The sequence below is a fragment of the Daucus carota genome, chromosome 5, assembly GCF_001625215.2.
Source record: "Daucus carota subsp. sativus chromosome 5, DH1 v3.0, whole genome shotgun sequence".
NCBI classification, from domain to species: Eukaryota; Viridiplantae; Streptophyta; class Magnoliopsida; order Apiales; family Apiaceae; genus Daucus; species Daucus carota.
In genome coordinates, this window is record NC_030385.2 from 8,922,045 (window position 1) to 8,942,146 (window position 20,102).

General features: G+C 34.3%; 1 protein-coding gene across 2 annotated transcripts; it reads left to right on the plus strand.

The window, feature by feature from the left end:
• Positions 1-1,261: 1,261 nt before the first annotated feature.
• Positions 1,262-19,427, plus strand: LOC108223089 (ubiquitin C-terminal hydrolase 12). Of its 2 annotated transcripts, none has more exons than XM_017397155.2 (32): positions 1,262-1,505; positions 1,736-1,832; positions 1,914-2,064; positions 2,158-2,315; positions 3,845-4,110; positions 4,197-4,415; positions 4,523-4,631; positions 4,725-4,840; positions 6,526-6,624; positions 7,874-7,983; positions 8,887-8,961; positions 9,183-9,261; positions 9,362-9,508; positions 9,605-9,685; positions 9,783-9,902; positions 11,611-11,733; positions 12,290-12,367; positions 12,450-12,538; positions 14,289-14,397; positions 14,751-14,819; positions 15,019-15,129; positions 15,778-15,833; positions 15,910-16,087; positions 16,240-16,341; positions 16,426-16,497; positions 17,325-17,390; positions 17,593-17,658; positions 17,843-17,929; positions 18,058-18,174; positions 18,306-18,380; positions 18,552-18,638; positions 18,843-19,427. In XM_017397155.2, the coding sequence occupies exons 1-32, from the start codon at positions 1,476-1,478 to the stop codon at positions 18,882-18,884; spliced, it is 3,384 nt and encodes a 1,127-aa protein (XP_017252644.1). In that variant the 5' UTR covers positions 1,262-1,475; the 3' UTR covers positions 18,885-19,427. The 2 variants fall into 2 exon arrangements, with proteins under 2 accessions (XP_017252644.1, XP_017252645.1); XM_017397156.2 differs by having other exon boundaries at positions 1,297-1,505; positions 1,917-2,064.
• The last annotated feature ends 675 nt before the right edge of the window (positions 19,428-20,102 follow it).

Genomic DNA, 20,102 nt, shown 5'->3' on the forward strand with positions numbered 1-20,102 from the left:
TACATGTAATTAACAATTTAAAGCATGACGAATCTTAATTTTATTTGTTTTTTTTTTGGAAAAATAATCACGTTCTTACATTGTCATCTTCCTCCGATTTTTTTAGATTGATTGTGCACAAAAACATTTAACTTAAATATAACTACCCTATTAAAAGTTGCTTGAACGGAGCAAACAGATAATGCATGAATGATATTTTCATGCATACAAAGTAAATAATATAAAAATTAACAACAAACATGTCCGATGAACAAAACAAATATTATAAAAGAATAACCAATAAACATACATCATTAATAGTTAATTTATTGACATCAACCATCAATATTATGTCAAGACTATATTTTTTTCCCGTGTTTGGATTTGTCGACTCCAATATAACGGTCTATAGCTACATTTGCTTGCAACAACCTTTACTTTAACAGCCTTCACTTATCGTTGTAGAAGAACGACACCTCCAAGTTAGAAATCGAGCAAGAGAAAGGTAATTCTAATTTTTGATATTTTTCATCCAAAAAATTCAAAAAATTATAAAATAAAACGGAGCGATGTGAGAGACGCCACCTACACGCCCCTCGCTTCTCCTTTAAAAATCGAGTAAGAGAACTATCAGGTAGGTTTGTGGTATTGAGGTAGGAGGTTGTGTTTAGAAGATTCAAAACCCTACGATCTATACGGGTATTTATAGGTGGAGAGAAACTTGTTTGCTACTCTTTCCCATAATTAAATAATTTGAACAAAATCATATTAAAATTTTCAAGCTACTATATTCCATATATAGTCTGCCTTTTCCATAAATAATTAATCTGAAATAAAATTAGATTAAAACTTTCAAGCTACTATATTCCATAAATAATCTGAAACAAAATCAGATTCTGAAACTTGCTTATAATATACCCGAAACTAAAAAAGGTAGTTCTAATTTTTGATATTTTTCATCCAAAAATTCCAGTTAATTAGAAAAATAAAACGGAGCGATGTGAGAGGCGCCACCTACACGCCCCTCGCTTCTCCTTTATATAAGTATATTGATGATTGATTGATTGATTTATGTTTATTTAGTTAAAAATATATTAAATTGATTCCAATTAATGATATACTTAATCATTGATTATCCGATTAATTGCTTCGATTGCCGGCTTTTACAACATTTCTTGTAACCCGCCCCAGAGCACCACGAACCGGCTCGCTCACTCGAACAAATCTGATACACATTGGCCATTGCACTATATCCCCACCCCTCTCTTCCCCAAACGCCCCCATAATTTTTGAGTAATTACCAAGTCTACCCTTTTCATACGTCCTTTGTTTCCTCTTTCCTCTACTCATCCTGGGAGAGTGTCTCTGTCTCCAAATCTATCTGCTGCTGCATATACACACATACACATAAAACAATATTAAAATCAAAATAATTATTATAGTGTTCTTGTATCTCTTTGTGCTCTTATTTTACAGATTTAATTAATCGGATAACTATGACTATGCTCACTCATCAACCGCTAGATGTAAGTTTCTTCACTCTCGCTACTCTCAATTTCACAATTACGTCTATGTATTGTGTATATTTGTGTAATTATGTGTTGTATGTGTGTGATCCTTAGGGTTTGGGATTCGTACGGATGCTTATGTGTGTGTTGTATTTTGCAATTTGTTTAAAGTTAGGGTTTTTTTCGATTGTTAGTTAGTTGTTAGGATTTTTTAATGTTATATTGAATGTGTTTCGTGAATTTTTTAGCAAGAAGATGATGAGATGCTGGTGCCACATCAGGAAGTTCAGGTGTCTCCGCCCGTGGAAGGGCCTTTGCTAGTGGAAGGACCGCAGCCGATGGAAGGTATAGATATTTCGGTGTTGTTTTGTGATTCGGTTGGCTTTCTTGTTTGTTTCAGTTGAGATTGTTTTTGTTGTTTTTTAGTAGTGTCACAAACAGAAAGCACAAACGCGGTTGACAGTCAAACAGTTGAGGAGCCACAGGCGTCTAGGTTTACGTGGATGATCGAGAATTTCTCGAGATTGAACACTAAGAAGCAGTATTCTGATGTTTTTGTCGTCGGTGGTTTTAAATGGTAGTTTGATCTGCAGCGAGCTTCATTCATTTATGGATATATACGTACTGCTGATTACTTTGTGGCATATGATTTGAGTATTTCTTGATGCAGGCGTGTCCTTATTTTTCCTAAGGGTAACAATGTGGACCACCTTTCTATGTACTTAGATGTCGCAGATTCATCGACATTGCCATATGGGTGGAGTAGATATGCACAGTTTAGTTTGGCTGTAGTTAATCAAATTCAACCTAAGTACACTCTAAAGAAAGGTACCATCTTTAATGGATTTTTTTGTTTATGATTTGCCAGCTTGTCTTTTTCGAGTAGATATACAGAACAGTCATAAAATTTATGTATGTTATAGCTGTACTAGTAGTAGTTGATCTTTTATCTGTTTGCTAGGAACATATATTACTGGTTTGTCGTGTAGTTAGGTGTGGATCTCATGGCTTTAAAAAATATTTTATAATGCATGTGATAAATGTTCACATTTGGTAGAATAAGAGAAGTGTATTATACATAAAATCACTACTGTCGAGTGAGCAAACTGTGTATTATTATACCTTAATGTAGTTGGTTTAAATGTATAATATTCAAGTTCTTATAATGTGTTTTTTAAATGGCTCAAACAGATGCCATTTAGTCCCATGAAAATTGATGCAGGACAAGATAGCAAAAGCTAAGATAAACAATCCCTCAGGTGACTGAATTGGAATTCAAATCACTACCCCAAGTTTAAATCCCTAAATTGGCAATAATGAATTCCAATTTAGAGAAAAAGACATCGGTATATCAAAGCTAAGATAATATGCGGGGATTACAATGCTTATATAGGCAATAGAAACCTTAATGAAATAACCTAATGGAATAACTGCTTATATAATAGTCTACTGATCCGCACATATAAAACACACTAAATATACTTAAACTAATTAAAAGCATATACATTAATTCCTTATTTTTGTTCCCCAAGAAAATTTCCTTTATACATTATGGGGGCTAAAGAACTTGTAGAACCATTAGACATCAATTTAAAGCTATGTTACATGTGTGTGGGCTAATGAGATGAAATACATTTATTATATAAGTTTGAATATTAGAACCGGTCTTTAATGGCCCTTTTTTTTTGTCAGAATAAAAATTAATGAAACCTTTTGCAGTCTTAATATTTATATACCCGGGAATGGAAGCATTTAATGAATTCATAGTACTAACTTCTTATGAAGTATTTGGTAATAGATCATATTTTTATACTGTTTCTTGTTTTTTACCTGATCAATATTATTTGATTGTATTTTTAATACCATTTGCAGTCGTGATACTAACAGTTCTTGAAATGGCAGAATTAGTCAATGATTTTTCTTTTTAACCGTTAGCTTATCAGCTCAAAGTATTGTCATAGGTCCCCAATGAGCTAATAAGCCAGACATAGTATGAAAAGACTTTCACTGAAGAATTTAGGATTTAACATATCACACGCCACGTGGTATAATGCTAAGCTTTGAACAGTTGTGTCGTGCTACAGTGAACTTTGCTTAGATTACTAGGCCCATCAAATTTATGCAAAGACGTGAGGTTTTGTCAGGACCTGGAGAAGAGAGTGAAGAAATATTTGTATGAGTTGGTGTTACGAACTGCAGTTTTTTTAACCTAATAGTGTTGCCACTCTTTTTTTTTTTTTGGTTTTGATTTCAGTGCTAATAGATACTGATCATACAAAAAGTGTGTATTATATTCGCTGCAGTTATGTAAGTGCACTTAAATTCTACTTAACGCAACAAACTCTGGATTCTTGTAGACACACAGCACCAGTTTCATGCAAGGGAAAGTGATTGGGGCTTCACATCCTTTATGTCACTTAGCGAGCTTTATGACCCAAATAAAGGTTTTCTTGTTAATGATACATGCATTATTGAAGCTGATGTTGCTGTACGCAAGGTCGTCGACTATTGGACATATGACTCGAAGAAAGAAACTGGTTATGTTGGTCTGAAAAACCAAGGAGCAACTTGTTACATGAATTCTTTACTTCAGACTTTGTACCATATACCTTACTTTAGGAAGGTAGGAACGTGTGTTCACAAGACTGTCACATTTTTATTCTGCCAGTATCCAAGAACGATTATTTCATTCTTTGTTATCTGTATCAGGCTGTGTATCATATGCCGACGACAGAGAATGACATGCCCTCAGGAAGCATCCCTCTTGCGTTACAGAGTTTATTTTACAAACTTCAGTATAACGATACTAGTGTTGCAACAAAAGAATTAACTAAGTCTTTTGGATGGGACACATACGATTCTTTCATGCAGCATGATGTTCAAGAACTTAACAGAGTGTTAAGTGAAAAGCTTGAAGATAAGATGAAGGTATCATCTAGTTCACTATTTTTCCCTTCCCTATCTGTCATCTTTTTCTTATGTCCCATCTGTGTTTTCTTATCTTATATGGTTCACTGTCTCTACCTCTGGATCAGGGAACTGTTGTGGAGGGAACCATACAGAAATTATTTGAAGGTCACCACATGAATTATATTGAATGCATCAATGTGGACTTCAAATCTACAAGAAAAGAATCATTCTACGGTACTTGTGCACTTTTAAGTGATTAACTAGTACACATAACAGAACTATAATGATGTTAACTGTTTTTTTGGTCATTATTGTTTGTTATTGCAGATCTACAGCTTGATGTTAAAGGATGTCGAGATGTTTATGCTTCCTTTGACAAGTATGTGGAGGTTGAACGTCTTGAGGGTGATAACAAGTATCATGCTGAAGAACATGGATTACAGGTTAGCTAATGCTTGGTTGCAGGGAAACCTGATGCATTTCAAAAATACCTAATTGAAGTTCTTGAGATTACCAGATATTGCCATTGGCATTTCTCTATTAGATATAGGTGAACTATCTGTGATTTACTTAGATTTTGGTAAATCCCAACCTAGAAACACAAGGGAAACTCTTCACATGTTAATGAAAGAGTTCTACTTGCCTAACATCCCTACCCATCACTAGGAAAATGTAACAAAACAAGTAAACAAGTGTACTAAAATCAAACTCTCAGATTAAGACTCTTCTGAATTCACGTAAAAGAGAAGGAACGTATTCCAGAAGGTCCAAATCTTGTTTTATCTTTAAAGCGTTGGAGAAATTCGGTTTTAAAATTTCAGTGTTATGATTCTTACTCAGCTATCCTATCAAAACTAACGAGTCAATAACAGGCCAACAACCTTGTCTAATGCACAAACTGGCCGGCGAGGGAATAATTGTAGGAGCTTAAAAAAGTCGCCTGGGCTATGAAAGTAACATCCAATGCTATGCCTCATTCTAACAAGGGAAACATATAATAAGAATCAATAAAAGAAAGCTAGCAACCACTACATCTGATTGGAGAACAGATTCTGGTTGGAAGTGCACTTTATGGTCATCTCTTTACATTTCTTTTGGTACAATAGAAAATAATTAATTATAAAAAATAAATTATGTAAGTTGAACTCTTCATGACCACGTGAAAGTTGAGCTGTAAACGAACCGAACTGTTCGGTAAGCTCGTTCGGTTCGGTTCATGTTCGAGTTCTGTAAGCTCGTTCGATTCGGTTCGTGTTTGAGGTCGGTAAGCTCGTCCGGTAAGCTTACCGAACACGAGTTCGAACAACATTTCCGTCCGATAAGCTTAACTAACTGAACCAAACTTTTAGGGTGTTTGGTTCGTTAAGCTTGTGTCAATAAGCTCGTGTTCGTTCGACAATAAATAAAAATATTTATAATATTATATATAAATATAATATATAATATATAATATCCATAATTTAGGTATCAATTTCATTTAATAATTGTAGAATTATTTAAAATTGATATTGTATATGTTGAAAATATATAAATAAAATATTTGGGTTAATTTTTTTTCATTAAATTAATTTAATAATAGCCTAAATATTATTTAAACATATACATTGTTCGCGAACTGTTCGTGTTCGGTTCAACATGTTCGCGAATAGTTTGTGTTCGGTTCGTCCGTTACCGAACTCGAGTTCAGAAAAAAAAAATTGTTCGATAAAGTTATCGAACATTGTTCGGTTCGTTAAGAATTTGTTCAAGTTCGGTAAGAGTTAGTCCGGGTTCGGTCCGCTTACAGCTCTACGTGTAAGCTTCCCTTGTGTTTCTTTTGAGATTGATGCAAAATACGATGAGATCACAAACAGTTAACCATAGGAATTTCAAGGGTAATATTATTCCCTCTTTAAGTACTAAAAGTAGCTTGCAATGAGAAAACTAAACATCTAATGTATATAAAGACCTTTTTTTCCATTCCGAAAGCACCTTTTAACCTTAATAATAAAAGCTTCTTATATGCTTTCTTATCTGGGTTCTGGCGGTTTTCTCTTCCCACAAGGAAGAATTGGACTTTTTTTTTAGTTAGCAACCTTTTTATTGATTATTTTAAATATTGAGGTATTGACAAATACATTAATCTCAGGATGCTAAAAAGGGTGTCTTATTTATAGACTTTCCTCCTGTTCTACAACTTCAGTTAAAGCGCTTTGAATATGATTTCATGCGAGACACAATGGTGAAGGTAAGTGTTTTGCTTTATTTGATTCTTTCCTCTGTTTTTTGATGCATTTGTTACAGATATATTAGCTTATTCCGTATTTATGTCAAGGTTATTTTTGGTCTTTGCATGTGTAGTCTCGGCAATTGTATCATAACATGTGTAGTCTCGAGCGATTGTATCATTACTCAGTTTTTCCTAAAAAAAACGCTAGTCAAATGTCTTTACTAACATTTAACAGTAATGTAAAAGGCATTTATCGACTAATTTTTACTATAGAAAGGTTGATTACTGCTGTAGAATGTCATTCCGCACTTTTTTAATGCTTTGGGTATATGCTGCTGAGAAATTGCAGGATCTCGTTGTTAGGAGCAGGGCAGTATTAGGAGTAAGAGTAGGAACAGTAGTGTCCTTTTACTTGCAATTTAGTTAGTCTCTATCTAAGTAGAACTTTGTATTTTTCATTATGCTTTCTTTGAAAAGGAACTTGTTCTACCACTCATCTCTCTTTTCTCTCTATGCAACTGATTTCTGTCTCCCCCCCTCTTTGGTTTCTCTCCCTATTCTATCTCTCTAAGCTCTGTTTTTCCTCATCTCGCTACCTCTCTCTGTATCTCAGCTTCCCTCTGACATTTATCTGCTAATATCTTTTGTTTAGTGCATTTCCTCGTTAAAATATATAGCGAACACCAAAAATTCATTTAAAAACACACACAAAACCTTTGATTCTGAAAGAAACTCGATTTATGGCTAGTCAGTTTAATCCCAGAACAACCATTAGTCAAAAGTTCTGTTAACAGTAATGTGAAAGGCATTCATCTGCTGATTTTTTTTACTGTGGAAACATTTAATACTGGTATAGTATGTCAAACCACTCTTACATAATGCTTGGATATGTCTGCCGAGAAACTTATTTCATGTGTGTAGTCAGTTTCACCCTCTCTTGAAGGTTTGATAAGAATATATTGCTGTTTGGGTCAGATGACATAAGCATTTTATAATGTGCTATATGCAACTCACATTTATGTACCATGGACTGACTATTAAGTTTCAGTTGTGTTTCAATCTTTATCTTATTGGAGCACCTTCTAGTTTCATGTCCACATCATTAAATCGAAAATGGAACTAAGTAATAATCTGGCTTTTAGTAATATAATTCATTAACTAGGATTTTGTAGTTTATTTATGTGCTAAGCATATATTGTGGATGGATTTAAAATTCTTGATATTACCATATGTGATGATATAAATCTTGCTTGGATTGGTTGTGCAGATAAATGATCGTTATGAATTTCCTTTAGAGCTTGATCTTGACAGGGAGGACGGAAAATATTTGTCACCAGATGCAGATAGGAGTGTCCGCAACCTTTATACTCTCCATAGGTAGAAATTTGTATTTGACTTGCTCTGTGGGCCTGTACACTTTATTTATATTAGTGTAGTGGGGATTGTTTTTGCTAAATGTGGCATCAAATTTTATATGTTGGAACTTATTTGGAATTCTGTATGAAAATTTTATTCAACTAACTGGTATCATGTATGAGAAAGAAGTCACTTTATTACTTTGTCGAGTGTCTAACATACTTTCCTCCAAAGTGTTGTTTTGACTTGCAACTCAATGTTGTTATCTTTTACCTGACATTTAATAGCAGATACCAACTTATAGTCGTGATTAGAAAAACTTGTATGCTCTATTCACTGTGTCCTACTTTAGTTGCGAAACATTTTTGTTTGCCTCTTTATCAAGATATAAATGAAATTAACACTTTTCAAAGTTCGCCTGTGTACGTGGACCTGGCTTTTGTTTGACTTGGTTCAGTCAATTTTAACAATTTACGAGTGTTTGACTTGTTCATCTAAAGGACTTCTCATCTACTTAGGTACTTTGATATCAGTATTTACTGTAATTTTTGTGCCAAAGGAACTCAGAGAAGTCCTATGTGTTATAATTATCTCGTAATAATTATGTAGAAACTACTTAGGCTAGGTGCCCTTTTGTTGTAACCTTGCAAGGTCCGTAGTATTTAGTGCACATGCAAAGTAAGTGGAAAATGTTGAATGTTGAAATATTGATATAGTTTATTTCTAAACCATTTAGATTTTAGCATAATATCATGAAGGAATATTAATGTTTTAGGTATGCTGTATAGTTTACTTGCTAAACGAAAGCAATTATTTTAACATAATAGTATTTTGCATTGAAGCTCCACTTTATGAAACTGGAATTTTCTCGCTTGAAATATATAATGGTTTGCTCACACTCCTGTTCCATTTTTTTCAAAACAGTGTTTTGGTTCATAGTGGGGGAGTGCATGGAGGACACTACTATGCATTTATTAGACCAACACTCTCTGATCAATGGTACAGTATTCATGCTAAACTACTCTCACTTCTCTGAACCATTAACTATATAGTAATACAATGCTGAGGGTAGCAAATTATGTGCTTGCACTTAGTCTGTTATCTGTTGCTAGTTTTTAGCAGTCAGACCTTTTTCCACATGTACACATCTTTATGGTGTTGTCTTTTGTTTGCCATCAGTTTTATTATTGGGTACCAATACCATTCACCTTCTTCTGTAGGTTTAAGTTTGATGATGAAAGGGTTACAAAAGAAGATATGAAAAGAGTTCTGGAGGAACAATATGGCGGTGAGGAAGAGGTATTGTTATGTATTTCTTCAGAGTTCTTTATATGTTTGTATTATCTTGGGCAGTCAATTCTAATATCTTTCCCTATCTACTCTTGTCTTCATCGAACAGTTGCCCCAGACCAATCCTGGTTTCAATAATGCCCCATTTAAGTTTACAAAATACTCAAATGCATATATGCTTGTTTATATACGTGAAAGTGACAAGGAGAAAATAATTTGTGATGTGGATGAGAAAGATATTGCCGAGCACCTTAGGGTAATTTACATGCATATATCTTTTGACATTCTTATTTTCAATATTTTTATTACAAAGACATGCATTATATTGACACTTCTCCATCATTTCTTCCAGATAAGGCTTAAGAAAGAACAAGAAGAGAAGGAGGATAAGAGAAAATATAAAGCCCAAGCACACCTGTACACTATAATTAAGGTGAATGTATATATTAGACTGCTTTACTTGTTTGGTATCTAGAAGTAGATTATTTTTAAACAAATATTTTGCTGAGTTGTGAGATTTCAATATCCAGGTTGCCCGTGATGAGGACCTAAAGGAACAGATCGGAAAGGATATCTATTTTGATCTTGTTGATCATGATAAAGTGCGAAGTTTTCGCATCCAAAAGCAGGTTCAATTTGCCTCATTCAAGGTAATTTTTGCTTCTCTGTTGTATCTGTTACTCTGTTATATGCTCAATTGTTGTGTGATTTGTATATAATTGTTGCATCTTTAGTCTACCATCATAGATAATATCATATAAATATTTTGTTAATATTTGAGACAGACCCGCTCACCCGCTCACCTTGTCTTGGACAAGAATCGAACCCTTGACCTCCCGTAAGGGAGCTAGGTTGATTCCTTTGGACCTAGAGCTTTTAGGCCATTGGTTTTGTGGCATGTATCTGATTATCTGTTATGCCTTTGCCTTTATTCAGGACCATATAAAACTCAACTGACCATTGGTGTTAATATTGATGATGTGGTTCTCACTCGTAGCTGGCAGCTAAATCTTCTTTCTGTTGTCCCACTCCCAGTCAGCATCAAAATTTTTCACTGTTGTGTTTCTTAAGTAGAACTTATCGTTTAAAAGACTTACGATGGATATATTGGAGTACCAGATCAAATTAGTTTGTATGGTTAAGTGGAACGTCTGGTTTCAATATTCCATTGATAAGATTTATTGTTCCCAATCTCTACGGAAATGAAATCATGTCAGTACAAAGTTGCTGCATGCTGATGTATGTCTTGGCATCAGTCTTAAATCTAACTTCGAAACCTAGATGTTGAATATAAATTTGATATGTAAACTTTTATTCAAAAAAAGAAAATTTTGAAAAATGCAACTATACTTTATTAAAGCATCGAAATGCGTGCAAACAGTGAACGTATACATCCCATTGGGACGGAGGGAGTATAAATTAGTGATTTGTTATGTACAAATTAGTGATTTATGTAGTTAAAAATATTGATAAAAAACTGACCAGAAACTGGTTTTCAGTTTTTAGGCTAATTTGGTTTGTATTGGAGTAAGACTCTATATATATAATATAATATGATGTAATATAACATAATATGCTATAATATGACTTTAAAATAATTTACAAAATATTTTCGTTACTAATAATATAAAAAATAAATACAAACTACTATTCTCATTTTCCGTTCCATATCAGATTAATTTTTAGATTTAGTTATAACATGTAGTAAATTGTTAAAGCCTATAGGAGTCTATTTTTTAATATTTTCAGTTGTAGATAACCACCTTTGTTGAAACAATCTTTTCTAGTTCCAAGGTGTTGAATACTTGTTCAAATAGATATTTATCCTCCTGTACTGGGAGAATTGGTCTTCAGTATTTTCAGATATTAGATTATTGTCTTCCAGCTTTCTAAGATATTAGTATTAATTAATTTCATGCTTTTAAATCTGCACTGTACTTTTTGGAGTATAAATGAAATTGTAAAGCAACATCGATTTACCGCCTTATTCTGGCCTAAGTAAGTTATGGTGCTACTTTTGTGATATGGCTGAGGTAAGGTAAGACCGTAAGAGGATCCCTGAAAGCAATGTTGACCCTGTCTGTTTGACCCTGTCTGTTTGCGACACAAATGTGTTGGTTTTTTTTTTTTTTTTTATCGCAGATAGGGGTGTTGGTTTAGAATATTTTTGAAATATAAGCACTGATTTCTTAAGAAAAGTATTATACAGGTTCTTTTTTCTAAGAAATAGTACTTAAATCAAGAAAAATAAGTGCAAGACAAAACGCTCTTAGTTTATATCTGATTATTTGTAGTTCTATATTGTTTAATTCTAAATATGCAGTTCCTTGTAGATTGCTTATTGCTGTTCACATGCAGGAGGAGGTTGCCAAAGAATTTGGTATCCCAGTTCAGTTTCAACGTTTCTGGCTCTGGGCAAAGCGGCAAAACCATACCTACCGTCCCAATCGACCTTTGACTCCGCAAGAAGAAGCCCAAACGGTAGCAATTGAGCACTTGATATTACTATCATTCTGTTGACAAAAATTTATGGTAGATGTTTGTGCTACAAGTTGAATGTTAAAAATGAATTTATGGTGGTTATGTTTGTGTTGTGCTCCCATTCTTATAAAACTTATACAGGACAGTCTTCATGTGTGAGTTTCAGTGTTTTTCTTACACTTGCTTTTATAGACAGAAATCTAATTATAGCATGAGTTTCTCTCACACAACCGAGAGCGTCAGCACATATTTGCGTACAAAAATCTAATTGTACAGAAAACGTGTATCAAAGTAAATACAAATTTCCTAGCAGTTCTGCGTCTGCTTGAAGAAATTCACCAAAAGTTTTGCTTTCTGGTTAATCATTGTAAGAAAATTATAACAAGAGGTTCCTCACTATGGCAACATGAATTAGGCAATACTGCTCAGCAAGAGAAAGCACCAAGCATAGGTCCAGATATTATGCGCTCAGCATATATTTGAAGAGAGTAGGGAAGTTACTTCTGGGGCATATATGAGTCTTCATATGTAAGTGACTAGAATGTTATCAATGCAGGTTGGACAATTGAGGGAGGTTTCTAACAAGAACCACACTGCTGAGCTGAAGTTGTTTTTAGAAATTCAGACTGGGCAGGTAATGATTTATTTTTAAGTGGACACCTATCACAAATTTTGTTAGCCTTTGCCAATATAAGTGACTTGCACAAAATTTTCAGGACTTGCATCCTTTACCACCGCCAGACAGAAGTAAAGAGGATATACTTCTTTTCTTCAAGCTTTATGATCCTAAGAAAGAAGAGCTTCGGTAATTTTACTTCTAATATAGTCACCCCCCCCCCCCCCCCCCCCAAAAAAAAAAAAAAGAAAAGAAAGGGTTAATGTTGCACAATAATGTCCTTGGTTTTCCTTTTCAGTTACTTATTTTGTTTTTTTTTTAATTTTGTTTCGCTATTTATGTTTTTTGTTGTATGTATAGGTCTTTAGGAGCCAACCTCTTGCATAGTACACCTTACCTAACAAACAACAGACTACGTGAATGATATAAATATTATTTATACAGTATATCAAAGATGGAACTCAATACTTCTTATGCAGCTGAAGTTTTACTTCCATTCTGCCTCTATGTTATGTAGACAATCTGCATTTTACGTTAAGGCAATGAACATGATCCCTTCTACCAGTCCCACACGAGCTCGCCGAGAAAATCGCCCCTTTTATGTAGTATATAAAAAATACTAGTTGCTTATTTAAATTCATCCCTTTAGAAATGGTAAGAATCTTGGTAAACCTCCTAGTCTTAGTAACTCCCACATATTTCCCTAAAAGAGAGAGATAATATTTTTGTACCTAGTCTTTAGTAACCTCCACAAATGTCCATTAAAGAGAGACAATATTTTGTACCAGGATAATTTCTTAAAAATTTTGGAACACACCCCACACTTGTGAACCCTTGGCTGGAAGTGTCCAAATATGGATACATGTATTCAAGTGTCGGACTCCGCAATATTTTGAAAAACATACATGTTTTTTGGCCTAAAATAAGTGTCGGAGGTCCGAGTGTCCGACACGGATATTGGAGGGCAAGATGAAGGGCCGGGGTAACAGAGTTGTTAACTGTGGCAACTCTATGCAATTCTGATGATAAGGGTGTCAAAAGTGATATTCGTGAGAGAATTAAAACAAATATGTATGGTGATTCAGCAAAGTTGGTATCCTTGAAGGGTGCACCCAGTTGGAAATTCTCTTATATAAATTACAGCTTACAAAACCCTAATTCGAGTTAAAAGTTATTTTTCCTTTATCATTTCAAATGGGATTTACAGTCCTAGTTTTTTAGGAAAGGGGGGATAATGAAGATGCAAACGAAACAGAAGCAAAGAGCATAGGAAATAATAAATATGTGGGCATAAATAAGTGCTTTGTATTAGAGGTGCAAAATGTTTCCAGTGCCACCACTGGAAACTATGTTATGTGTATTATGGTATGATTTAAAACAGACATGCAATATATAAATTGATGGACAGGCTCAGGGGGTAAGAATTGGGAACTTTTTAGGGGATGATGCTTAGTAAGAAACACTCTCACAGAGAACCTGTATAATATTATTAGCAGTAGCACAAATTTGACCAACTCCCAACTGATGGTTGCTTACGAGTAGAAACCAAATATTCTAAACCAGAATGTACATATTTCTATAGTATAACAATTACTACAAAAAGATCGTATGTTATCTTTTTGTATATTCAGATAACCACATAACAGAAAATACTATGAACAATAAAAGTTAATTATGCATCCACGTCATACATAGTTATGCAAAGGAATTTTCCTACAACAGCTTTTTTAATTTTGAGGCAGTCGCAAATATCATTTTAAATTGATTGTTGTTTTTACAGCACGCCCATCTATTAATAGGTGTGCCTTTTAAACATATAATGTAAGAATTGCATTTGTAACGTACATTGGTCATATTATGGCTGAAGTGTTGACTGGCCTAACTCTCTTGTATTACTGACTGTTGACTCCTTCAATTTTTTATCATGTCATGTGTCTAGATATGTCGGTAGACTTTTTGTAAAGAGTACCGGGAGGCCGCTTGAGATCTTATCAAAATTGAATGAGATGGCAGGATTTGATGCTAATGAGGAAATTGAACTATTTGAGGTTTGTATTCCTATTAAAATTCCTCCGTCTCTCCTTTTGGTAGCGTGTTACTTTTTACTTATCTAGAGAATACTTGAGCGTTTGCATATTGTGGATTGGTTTTGATTTTAATGAGGAAAATGAACAGTTTGAGATTTGTATTCCGATTAAAATTCCCCCGTCTCTCCTTTTGGTAGCCTGTTACTTTTTACATGTTTAGATACTTGAGATTTTGCATATTGTGGATTGATTGTTTAAATGCATAATGCTATTAATATTTCTTTGAAAATTCCTATTTTATCTACATTGGGAATGGTTTAGATACGTCAGAACTCTTAGATTGGTTAGTAGTCTCTGAATATGATCCCATTCAGGAGGTTAAATTTGAGCCTTGCGTGATGTGTGAACGACTTGACAAGAGAGCTTCATTTCGTTTGAGCCAGGTATTCTCTCTCTCTCTCTCCCTCTCCCCCTCCACCCCCCCCCCCCCCCCCCCCCCCCCTCTCCCTCTGTGTGTGTGTGTGCTTATATATTTATTTATTTATATTGCTTTATTTTACAATTTGGATATGATGGAGTGACTTTGCTTTGTAATTATATTGCCTTATAGTTTAATTCTTATTATGTGATAATCGTCTCCAGATTGAAGATGGGGACATAATATGCTTCCAGAAATATCCACAGCCTCAAAATGAAGAGGAATGCAGATATCCAGATGTTCCCTCGTATTTGGAGTATGTTAAGAATCGTCAGGTACATTTCTAAATTTTTTATTGGCGCAGACCTTTTTTGTACACTACATGTTCCGTTATCTTTAATATTGATAATACATACAGTAAGTGTTATTTGTTTCTATTTTTTTTAATTTCAGAAGTAGTTTTTTGTGGTTAGGAATTATTGTTTTACCCAGATATCTTTGTCTTTTATTCATGAATCTGAAACCTACAACCCTAGTGTCAGTATAAATATATAAATCTGCTTATTTGCCCAAATGGTATCTTCATAGTTCCTGACTCCTGGGTTAAGAATTACAATAGCTATCTTTAACAAAAGAACTGAACTCTGAATATTTTCCTCTACTAAGATTGTAGATCTGGTTCAGGAAGGTTATTTGTTGATTATATGTCGCAGCACAGTCGTAAGAGCCTGTTTGGCCAATTTCTTTTCCTGGCTTATTAGTCAGAAAAAGTAGCTGTAGCCTAGAAGTACGGGCTTTAAGATTGGAAGATTTATAACACTTTTGAGTTAAAATGGGTAATATAAATTAATATTCTGATTGATCCTTTTACGACCTGTAGTACTTGGTGAGTGATATAAGAGAGCTGCTAAAGTCGTTTTGTTGCTGTGGAGTGTGGTCTTTTGCTTCAAAAAATTTTCAGCTTCATGTTTTTTAATCTGCAGATTGTTCATTTTCGATCTCTTGAGAAGCCCAAGGAGGATGATTTTTGTCTAGAATTGTGAGTACAACAATCTTATGTTATACACATCTTCTGCGACAATAATAGCTTAAGATGGTTTCATGTTAAATTATAGGTCCAAATTACATACCTATGACGATGTCGTTGAAAGAGTTGCAAGGAAGCTAAGACTGGAAGATCCTTCAAAGATCAGACTTACTCCGCACAACTGCTACTCCCAGCAACCTAAACCGCATCCAATAAAATATAGAGTAGCAGAACATCTGTTAGATATGCTGGTGCATTATAATCAGGTTGCTACATCACAATGCCTAGTGTTCATGCAATCGGCTATTTGTAGTTTGGTGTACATAGCTAAATGTTTACTGTTTTATATATTATGAAGAAGGGCAAGTGACACAATGATCGCGTGCAAGCTTACAGTTTTTTGTTTCTCTCTGAATAGATATCTGATATTCTGTACTATGAAGTGCTCGATATCCCTCTTCCAGAACTGCAGTGTCTCAAAACTCTAAAGGTTGCTTTCCATCATGCAACTAAAGATGAAGTGAGTCTGGAAATGCTTTCTGCCCACTTGTGCTCAAGTAATTTAAAAGCATTTCATGGTTTTAATTTATTACACTTTTCTCAGGTGGTTATCCATAACGTCCGGCTGCCAAAACAGAGCACTGTAGGAGATGTGCTTAATGAAATTAAAACAAAGGTAGATTTGGTTGGAACTTGCTGTTGAATACTTTGCTATGCTGCTACTGTAATGCTTATTTGTTGCATGTGCAGTCTCTCTCTCTGGTAGCAACATTAGTAATATCTCTTTGTACCTGTTTTGCATGCTTCATCTATCATGGTTGTTCACGTTGAGTCGGCAGGTGTCTGGTTAGTCAATTAGGAGACAAGTCGACGACTAGGCAGCAACTCTAAAATAGTAATTTTTTTTAATATTACTTCTATAAATCATAGGCACATTTTTTACTAATGCAGTTGCACATCAAATCAAACATACTTAATAAAATCACACACAATACAAGTAATTAACTGTCGAAGTAAGATTAAAACAGTTTAAATATATGAGATTAAACGAGTCCACCAAAGTTAGAGCAGATATCAAATTATAACAGTTTCACGATATAAAATGAAATATTTACAAAACTATAATAAATTTAACTAATATAAAACTAATTTAGTTTTAAAAATTTGTATATGTCTCTGTTAAAATTTACAAAATATACATGTCAATCTGCTATCCCTCCCTCATTTACCTCTCTCGTTTTCATTATAACCCCTATCAGTTTGGGGCAAATTTTGACCCAATGTCCACTAGTTGACTAGTCACTAGCTTGAAGTTTCTTCTGGCAAGTTAACCAACATTCCTCCAAAACTAAAGTTGGTAATCTGATTCGATCCTGAAACCGCAACTCACTCGAAAGCCGACAACCATGCTTTCTATATAGATTTTATTGCACCATCATAATTATTTATTTTATTTTGTTGTATAAATTAATTTTACCAAATATTTTATGCTTCCTTTTGCAGGTAGAATTATCTCATGCCAATGCGGAGCTTAGACTTCTTGAAGTGTTCTATCACAAGATTTACAAGGTATAAGTACATTTGATTGTAATTTCGTATGCTGCTATGGGTCCTCTATAATTGCTAAAGCTCGTTGTTAGTTTGTCTTAAAAAAATATATTATCGTAATACATACTAGTTTACTTCTGCTGATTTTTATCAATATTTGGTTTGTAATATTAGGGTTCAACATTTGATGTTGACCATTATTCCTCTGACCTCTTTTTGCTAGATTTTTCCTCTGAATGAGAAAATTGAGAACATAAATGACCAATACTGGACACTGAGAGCAGAGGAGGCAAGTAAATTTAATTATACCTTTATTTTTTCATGTGCTTGCTGAATTTGAAAAGAGGTTTAATGTTTAAAATATGGCCTTTTGTGTTCAGTCAAGCGTAGTTGATGTGTATTTTGCAATAAGTGTTTCCTTATATTCTATTAGAATGGCTTTGCTTAAAATGATTCTTTTCTGCACAACACAGATACCTGAAGAAGAAAAGAACCTTGGTCCACATGATCGCCTGATACATGTTTACCACTTCTCAAAAGAGACTGCCCAGAATCAAATGGTAATAAAGATCACATACAAAAGATAAGAAAATAATTGCTTTGATGTGTTGGCCGTAACTGTGCATAATTCTAGCCAACTGTTAGATGTGGAGATTTATATGGAATGTACATTGTTTGGTTTTGACAGCAAGTACAAAACTTCGGGGAGCCATTTTTCTTGGTCATCCATGAAGGTGAAACTTTAGCAGAAGTTAAAATGCGTATTCAAAAGAAATTGCAGGTTTCAGATGAGGAGTTTCTGAAGGTATATTCATTTCTTTTTACATGGCTGCTTAATATTTAATTTTCAACCAGATGTAACAATGTTTTTCACTTGATTTGTAATGTGAGAATTGACACACTTTTTTGGGTACATGTACTTTCTGGGGGTATCAGTGGAAATTTGCGTTCTTATCACTGGGAAGGCCAGAGTATTTGCTGGACTCGGATGTTGTATCTAGCCGTTTCCAGGTACACAAATTTCTTTGCTTAATTTGAGTGTTTAAAGTTAATATAAGCAACACCCAAGTAAAGAATGTAAATATGAGTGAAACATGTAGATGTTAAATGGGTCAAATCTTTTGGAGAGAAGATAATTGCTAAAGCTTGACGCGGCTAAAATTTTGATGTTGGTATGTGCAGAGAAGGGACGTGTATGGTGCTTGGGAGCAATATCTTGGGTTGGAGCACCCTGACAATACTCCTAAAAGAGCTTTTGCTGCAAACCAGGTATAATTTTTTGCTGTATGAGATGATATAAGGAGGTTGGTCTATTTGTTGGATGTTTATGAAAATGCTTTGCTGATAGGAGATAATGCAAGCATGTTACTAATATTACATTATATTACATTTTTGATGATATAGGTGAAATAAGTTGTATTTTTATGATGGGGTGTATTACAGGTTAAGTCTTGTGATTTTTTTTTTTTGCAGAACCGGCACACATATGAGAAGCCCGTTAAAATTTACAACTAATTGTTGAGCAACCAACAATGCCCTGATGAATTTCCACCCTCCTAAGACCACATTGGTTATTTAGGAAAAGGGCCAAGAGGATATGGCAGCAGGAGACGTTAGTAGAGAACGTGTTATGATCCATTTTTTCATTTTGCCATTTACCCTTTTCCAGCTATAATCGCTTCATTTTTAGGCTATAATTCCTATTATTTGATTGGGCGGGGAAGAAATGGTTTCTCTGAGATTTGACCTGTTTTTACCTGCCCTCTTGGCTTTCCGAATCCTTGACCTTCTGGTCCTCTATAGCAAGGCACTAAGTTTCATGAAGAGGATTGGGCACTTTAGTATTCGGTTCCTGTTGTAGTTTAGTCAGGTACATAAAAAGATTTTGATTGAGTGGAATGTAATCTGGGTGTGGTAGTGTAGTCGGTGCTTTCTTTCGCCCGTCATTTGTTTAGGAGGAAGGTTGGATATTGTCTCTTACTAGGTGGGAGTAGATGCGTTTTTATGATATTGTAAAGGTTTGCTGTTCAGCTGTGAAAAGATCTATTTTATAGTGCCTATATCTTTATACTATCTTGTAAAAAGTTTCAACTCAGTTATGTAATCAATATAATAAATCTCGTGTAGAACTGAAAGAGTCTCAAGTCTTCCCATGGCCACTCGATCTTTACTTTATTGCTTTTGCCATGTAATCGGCAACTTAATCTAGTATAATAATTCCAGGACTTGGGGGTTGGAAAAAAGTGATCAAAAATTTTATCAGGAAAAAGTGTGTACACTACAGTGAGCAGACTCTTTTCCCTAATTACTAATTTAGAAGTTTACTTTATTAATAAGTGGTTAAGCAATCACTGCTTGAATATCGTTTTCAAGTGATAAAAACAGTTTTCCAACTAATTCAAACCTCTTCAAAAGATGAGCGGGAAGAAGCATAATGAAGGGAGCCGGGTACGTTTTGATATGTTGTCAAGGAGTTTGCATAGGGGTAAGTTTTGATATGTTGACAAGAAGTTTGCATAGGGGTCATTTTATAAATATGTTTTGTGCATCTTTGCTTTTTCTGGTGCTGAATAACGATGTACTCCTCACTTGGCCACTAAAGACATCGCATATTATTAAATATTTAGGATGTGTTCACTTCATGGAATGGAATGAGGGGAGAATGGAATGAAAAATTATATAGAAGTTTTAAGGAGAAAGAAGAAAGTATGAGATAATGATGACAAAATATGA

Bases quoted from the DNA above. Each gene is read 5' to 3' on its own strand.
- LOC108223089 (XM_017397155.2), top strand. From the start codon at position 1,476: ATGACTATGCTCACTCATCAACCGCTAGAT. The intron at 12,539-14,288 runs GTAATTTTACTT...TCATGTGTCTAG, and splicing joins CCTAAGAAAGAAGAGCTTCG to ATATGTCGGTAGACTTTTTG. The intron at 17,391-17,592 runs GTATAAGTACAT...TCTTTTTGCTAG, and splicing joins TCTATCACAAGATTTACAAG to ATTTTTCCTCTGAATGAGAA.